This window comes from Zingiber officinale, chromosome 11B, assembly GCF_018446385.1.
Source record: "Zingiber officinale cultivar Zhangliang chromosome 11B, Zo_v1.1, whole genome shotgun sequence".
Taxonomy (NCBI): Eukaryota; Viridiplantae; Streptophyta; class Magnoliopsida; order Zingiberales; family Zingiberaceae; genus Zingiber; species Zingiber officinale.
The window spans coordinates 74,821,875-74,829,128 of NC_056007.1; the positions used below are offsets into that span (position 1 = coordinate 74,821,875).

Sequence of the window (7,254 nt, forward strand, 5' to 3'; positions counted from 1 at the left end):
ATGTTTAATGAATTAAAGAAAGATATAGTTGCAAAATTTGAAATCACAAATGTTGAGATAATGTTATATCATCTTGACATTGAGTTAAAACATAGTGATAATGGTATATTTGTTTTTCAAAAGAGATATGCAAATAAAATCTTACAAGAATTTAGCATGAAAGATTGTTAATTAGTTGACACCCCTGTTGAATGTGGAGTTAAGTTGTCCAGATTTAATGATGGTAAGAAAGTAAATCCAATATTATATAGAAAACTTATAAAAAATTTGAGGTACTTGACATGTTCTAGACCTGATATTCTTTATAAAGTTGGACGTTTTAGTAGTTATATGGAGTCCCAACTCAATCTCATATGAAAATTGCTAAAAGATATTGAGGTATATTAAGGAAACTTTGGATTATGATTTAATTAATTTATTTTTTGCAAGTTAAGTAGATACAGTGATAATAATTGGGGAGAAGATATTGATGATAAAAAAATACTTTGATTTTCTATTTTGCATTGAAGATACTGAAGTAGAATATGTAGTTGTTGCTGTTTGTGTTTGTCATGTCATATATGGTTAAGAAAATTATTGAAAATGATGCATTTACCACAAAAAGAAGGTAATGAAATTTTTTATTGATAATAAGTTAGATATTACTTTCGAAAAGAATCCTCTTTCCCATGACAGGAGCAAGTATATAGATACAAAGTATCATTTTATTAGAGAAAACATTAGTAGAAATGAAGTTCAATTAAAATATGTAAAGACGTAAGATCAAGTTGTTGATATTTTCATCAAAGCATTGAAATTTGAAGATTTTGTAAGATTAAGAGTAAAGTTTAGAGTAACAAAAATTTAAGTTTAAAGGGGAATGTTAAAATAATAAACTTATTTTATATATATATGAATGAATAATATTCATTCACTAACTCTAGCATATTCATAGAACATATTCTTAACATTTAGAGCGTAATCTTAACATCTAGTTATAAAACAGTGTCTCTTAAAGAGCTTTTTGTATGTGTCTAATCTCTTGATATCAATAAATATGTTCTTGTACTTTATATTTGATAAACAATCAAAAAAATTAAGAAATAAATCTTATTGAATCATCCTTCATGCTCTTTCTCTCTATCACGATTCTCATCTTAATTCTCTCCAACATTTTGTGTTTTAATAAATATGCAAGTGAGTACGTATTTTGAATATTCCCAAATTCGAACTATAGTTCAAGTTCAGTAAATTAGCATAACAAAATTATTATAAAAAATATTAAAAAATATTCTTTATTTTTGTTTACATCAATATTAAAAAAGAATTTCACCTTTTTTTAATTAGAAAATATCCTTTTTCCCAATATTATTATAATAGATAGTTTTGACAAAAACAGTTGTAACATGCCTAAAACCATAAACTTATTTAACCATAAATTATAAAACTAGCTAGGATAATGCATAATGATAATCAAATTTGCTAAAATAAATTTCCCACCAGCCCAACTAGAAGCTAACCATCACACCATTGAACAGGGACATCAAATTTACTTAAGACTAATATAAGTTGGATAATTTTCTCCAAATTAATGTAATTTCAACTATATCAAAATATTTGTTTTAACTACATATATAATGATTTTGTCAAAAATTACTATAATATTTCTATAATTCTATATCAATAAAATTATTTCAATATTAAAGTGTTCTATTTATATTTTTTTATTAAGATGAATTTAAAATTAACATTAGAATAATAATACTTTTGGGATGAAAAATATAGGAAGTTTTTTTAAATTTTATTTTTAAATAATGAAAATCATGATGTTAATAAAAAATATTTTAACACTAATAAAGCTCTATTTTGTTTTAACCGACACAGATTGACAGTATTCATGCCCGCTCTAATATATCTAAAGATGATTATTAACCGGCGAAAAATTAAGTTAGAGCGGAAATTTAGAAGGCATATTTTTTTAAAATATCCTCTCATTTTTAATATTTTTCATTACATTTTCATTATGTGGCAAGTAAAAAAAATAGTGATTTACTCATCCTCAACTCTCCCTTAATTGATCCTTAGATAACATAAACTCAAAGGCATAAAAAAGAATATATTCAAATATATTAAATTTCGATCTCAAAATTCAATATAATAATATTTTATATCTTAATCATCACACCATTTTAAGAGAAAATTAATATTTTTTAATTATCATGTACAAATTTATGCTCAATGATTTCTCTTCACTGTAACTTTTAATTAAAAAAAAAATTAAACAAGCTGCTGCTGCAGCTTTTGTTACTATTTTTTAATTTAATAATTATTTAAATATAAATAAATATTAAATAAAATATATTATAAAAATATCCAGAACTATATTAAATTAAAAATTAATAAGTATAATTAATTTCATTTAAATGTAAAATTAGATGTAGATTAATAAAGTGATGATGAGATTTGTAAATATTTAATTGATGAGGCATTTAATTATTAAATTTGAGATATTTGAAAGTGAGATATTTGATAGGTGGTATCTATGAATATTTAATTGAGTGGATATTTGATTATGAAATTTGGAATATTTGAGAAGTAAAATATTTGATCGTAAATGTGAACATAAAGATTATAAATATTTAAGGGAAATATTTAGTTCTATTATGCATTATATATGTTTTGATTAGGTGTTTTGATCTGTCCATATAAAAAATCGTTTTGCAAGTACAATAATTTATATATATACTGAGGATGCGTGAGATATCATGGTGTTGTCATAATGAGGTCTGGGGTTTGAATTTTGGTAAAGTCGAGATAAATACCTTGTTTATGTGCTAGTCACTATTTCAAAAATCAGTAGTTGTCCATGATTTACTTCCTCCGTGTTGAACAGATTGACGAAGATACTCAGGATTGAAACTTACCAGATTTGAATATATCTTTCCTCGTGTCTTACTAATCTCTTAGCCACGTGTGTTAATGGTGAGTAGTTATAAGATTTATTTCCTACTGATCTAGTCACTGAGAGCAAATAAATCATCTTTACTTGATATATTTTTTAATTTATTAATTTCATTTCTTTTCGCCCTGAATCTTTCTTGTTGTTCCCGTCCCTCGTCCCGGCACGGTCGCTCCCAAATGGAAGCTTCCACATGGCTACTCGGCTCCACCGCTGCTTTCCACCGGCAACTCCGGACAATCGCCCTCCCAGCTCTCTCGATTCCCCTTTCAAACCCTAACCACCCTCGATTTCCGCTCGTCTCTAGCTCTCCGATTCCTTCCATCGCCATTCCTCGTTGCTCCCGCCCCGCCTTCCAATGCGCAGTTGACGGACCCTTTGGTTCGCGGCCACCATTTTCTTCCCTTTCCTTTTCCTGTCTCTTCGGTTCTATACACTCCAAAGATCGGGCCGTTGTCTCCGGTCCAGGTTACAAGGAAGGTTCCTTCCGCTGGGAAAATGACCAGAAAATCACGGAAGGAGGAGATCCAGGGTTTGCTAATGAAAAGGGGGCAATTTGGACTGTTGTTCTGCTTGGCTGGCTAGGAGCGGAGCTAAAGCATCTGAACAAGTACGCGATGCTTTACAGCTCACTGGGCATCAGGCCGGTGAGGTTCGTCGTACCGGTCAAGGAGCTGTTGGGGTTCGATTTGGGTCGAAGAGTGGAGGAGAAGATTGCCTGCTTCACGCAAGAGCTGGTTTCCTGGTGCTCCGAGACAGAGAAGGACGGCAGGGAACGGTGTCTTCTTTTTCACTCCTTCAGCAATACGGGTTGGCTAACGTAAACCACTCTCTTCTCTTGTATAATGCAATGTTTTCTTCTCTTTTTTACTGAAGATTGTAGGAATCACGCTATATCGAGATTATTTTTAGGCATTGGCAATTTATAATCCATATCTCTTACACCCTAGATTTAATGCAAAGTACAGTTTATTATTATTATTATTATTTTTTAAGTAATTAGTCTTTTGGCAATAGCTAGTGGCACCAATGTTCTTGATTGTCTTTTGGCCTAAGTAAAAAAACGAAAAACAAAAAACGACCTTATGATGTTCTTCATTGTTGTTTGATTCATAACCTCTTTGAAAGTAGCATGTCACTTTCTTTTAGCTTTTGCTAATGTTAACTAGTGCGTCTATCGTACTTCCCATCTATCTCCACCCATCTTGCTTACTTGATGGGCTTTTGCTAATGTTAACTGGTGATGTCTTTAAAGATTCATCTTATCTTACTTCCATCTATCTTCACCCATCTTTCTTACTTAATGGTATCAAAATGAAGACTATAACCTTTCTTACCCGTGTTGTGTTTATTAAAGACTTAAGACTTTCATTCCTTTACTTTGCCTGATTTGGACCAAAATAATATGAAGAAATTTGTTGAAATTAAATTCTTTCCTCCCTCTTAAACAAGAGAAATTGATAACATATTTTTCCGTTCTTTTTTCCTTCCTATTTCCCATTTAAGCGCACCATTGATCAAGTAAGACAAACTATTTTGTTGGTTTACAGTTACGGTAGCATACTTGAGAATTTACAAAACCGACCTGATATAGTTCAGAAAATTAAAGGATGCATTGTTGACTCAGGAGCTGCCCCAGAGATAAGTCCGCAGGTTTGTGTACCACTATATTGCTCCATATTTGTTGGTTGGCATTCATTATGCAGTTATTTTCAGTTTAGCTTTGAGCTTGTCAAACAAGCAGACTTTTTAGTTTGATTGCTTGTATATAATGTATTTCCAAACAATCACAAAACTAGACCAGTGGTAGTGTAAATTTGCAGATATGGGCTGCAGGATTTTCTGCTGCATTATTGAAAAAGCGTAGCTCTTTGGTTTATTCTTCTACCAATGGTGAAGTAACTAATATGGATGTAACTATCAGTGGATTGGAGCATAAGGACAATAACTTTTCTTTCAAGGAAACTTTTCTCTTATCACTTCTAGAGAAGTTCTTCATTGTAGTTCTAATGCTGCCTGATGTGAACCTGTAAGTATTTCATGTTTTTCATGTTTGTTTTGGTTTCTTCTCTTTGATATTCCTTTTGTATATGCCCATTTATTTCTAGATCGAATAAACTCATAAAAGTATGCTCTCTCAGCTTATTCTTCAATGAATAAATCACCATTTTTTGAGTCATTTTACATGCCTTTTAGCAATATTACGAAAGTTTTCATGCAGTCATCCAAAAAGCTTCATGCAGTCGGCCAATAGAAGTCAGGACTTACTTTGTAAACATAATCTTATTCATTGATAAACAGCTTTGATGATAGTATGGCATATTGACAAACATGAAAACAATTTTACTTATCAACAAAATAATAAGCTTATCAAAATATTTAAGTTTGGTTAGAAAACTAAATATGAAACCAATACATAAAATGTCTACAGATATACAAAATAATATTGAATGTGTTGAAAAGAAGAAGGTATATAAACAATAAAAAAAAATACTTTTAAACAACTATTAAGATCAACAAAGATAATTTACACTTTATAGATCATATTTTTTGACAAGTATTCAAGGAAATCGTACTGTATAATTGTTTCTGTTTTTCCCCGTAATCTGTTATTTCTTATGTTCTTTCTGTAATCTGTGTTTTTTTCTCAAAATTTTCTCTTCTATCATTTTTTTGAATAATTTTTTTCTCAGTTTTCATAATTGATTCCAATCTTGTCAATTCAACCCAACCTATCAGACTGGTATTTATTTTTGTGATTTGATGATATTAATATCATTCTTTGATTTTGCAATATATGTTTGGAATATTCTGGTGAAAATAATAATGTTTGACATGGTTGGATGTCTTGAAATGCTATGAGATCAACACAAAAAGAATTTTTCCTTGCTGTCTATTGTTTAACAAAATGGTGTTCTGGCAGGAGGTTGAAAAAAATCATCTCCATACTGACAAACAAACAGCCATCCTGTCCTCAGCTATATCTTTATAGTTCAGCTGACAAGGTAATTCCATCGAAATCAGTGGAAAACTTTATCCAGGCTCAGAAGTCATTGGGAAGAATCGTACATGCATATGACTTTTGTTTATCTCCACATGTAGACCATCTAAGGAATTATCCACAATTATATTCTACCAAAATTAATGAGTTTCTCAGAGAGTGTTACTCTGCAGTAGTCTGAACTAGTTACAAGATATTACATATGTACTTGACTGTCCAGCAGCTCAAGTAACACAAACTTTGCAGAGGTAGTCTTAAATCTAATGTGATTGTTTTTTTGGTTCGTCAAGTGCCATCTTCGTACATAAAACTTATATGCTACGACCTTTTATTTTGCAGTGTATTTTCAGCTCTGAACCCCGTTAGCAATTCCAAGAATAAATGCCCTTGCACATTTGAGTGCATGTTCATTGATAACTTGTTCAAAATGCAAGTATAATTCATTTCTGCCTGTTTATTCCCCGCCAATTTTGGTGGCTGGCAATTTGAATTTTCAATTACGAATTGAACAAAAATGATATTGCTCTTGTAGCTTTCTGTTTCATTTTTCTGGAACACTTGTTTGTTTTTCCTATTCATGTTTCATGTCTAGCAAAATTTGTAAGAAACTATGGCCAGTGAACCCAGGTCCAAGCTTGCAGCCGAAGTATCTCGTCTTGCAATTCACAATATGTCAGGCATATCTCATGTCTTGCAGGCTGCAACTGGCGGACTTGGGATCTGCTTAATTCGCACTGAAATTGTTGTATCCGTTATTCTGGATTTTGCAGTAACATTTCTACTCTTTTATATTTTTTTCCTATCACAAAATGGAACATTTTTATTTGTGAATAGCTTCCATCCTCAATAGCTTATTGTTTCATATATAATTTTGTAAGTTTGTCTCCTTGCTTTCTGTCCGAATAAACGGGTTAAGTTCCAATTTAGACCATGTTTCCTATGGGAAGGAAATAAAAGATAAAAATAAGGTAGTGAAATTTTGTTCAGTCATTCTTTTTTCTGACATTTCCCCGTCTTTTATTGTTTCTTTGGTGGGAATAGGGGGACAGAATGGAAGTATTAAGAGCTAATTTGAATAATCGCTCAAATTAAATACTTATTCTCCCTTGTCAACTGTCTTTTGTGGTGGAAGTCTTTTTCTGTCTTTCTTTCGCCTTTTACATTATCGCCTCACTGAATGAGATAGGATCCTCTCTAAAGTTCCATCCTCGTGTCCTACTCGTCGCCTGCAGTTCACTACCGGCCGCCACCAGTTCTGGTCAGTCGTTGGTCTGATTAGAATTATATCCTAGGGGAAAGTGAATCTAGGGAGATT

General features: G+C 31.5%; 1 protein-coding gene across 2 annotated transcripts; it reads left to right on the top strand.

Moving 5' to 3' along the window:
• The first annotated feature begins 3,036 nt into the window (after positions 1–3,036).
• On the top strand, positions 3,037–6,694 carry LOC122034999 (transmembrane protein 53-like). Of its 2 annotated transcripts, XR_006126850.1 has the most exons (5): positions 3,037–3,758; positions 4,489–4,591; positions 4,762–4,967; positions 5,862–6,187; positions 6,279–6,694. XR_006126850.1 is itself a non-coding variant. In XM_042594361.1 (4 exons), exons 1-4 carry the CDS (start codon positions 3,118–3,120, stop codon positions 6,118–6,120), a joined length of 1,209 nt encoding a protein of 402 aa, XP_042450295.1. In that variant the 5' UTR covers positions 3,037–3,117; the 3' UTR covers positions 6,121–6,694. The 2 variants fall into 2 exon arrangements, 1 of the variants encoding a protein (XP_042450295.1); XM_042594361.1 differs by having other exon boundaries at positions 5,862–6,694.
• Positions 6,695–7,254: the final 560 nt, after the last annotated feature.

Coding starts and splice junctions, on each gene's coding strand:
- LOC122034999 (XM_042594361.1), top strand. CDS start 3,118: ATGGAAGCTTCCACATGGCTACTCGGCTCCACCGCTGCTTTCCACCGG. Junction 3,759..4,488: donor AGCAATACGGGTTGGCTAAC/GTAAACCACTCT, acceptor GTTGGTTTACAG/TTACGGTAGCATACTTGAGA. Junction 4,968..5,861: donor ATGCTGCCTGATGTGAACCT/GTAAGTATTTCA, acceptor GTGTTCTGGCAG/GAGGTTGAAAAAAATCATCT.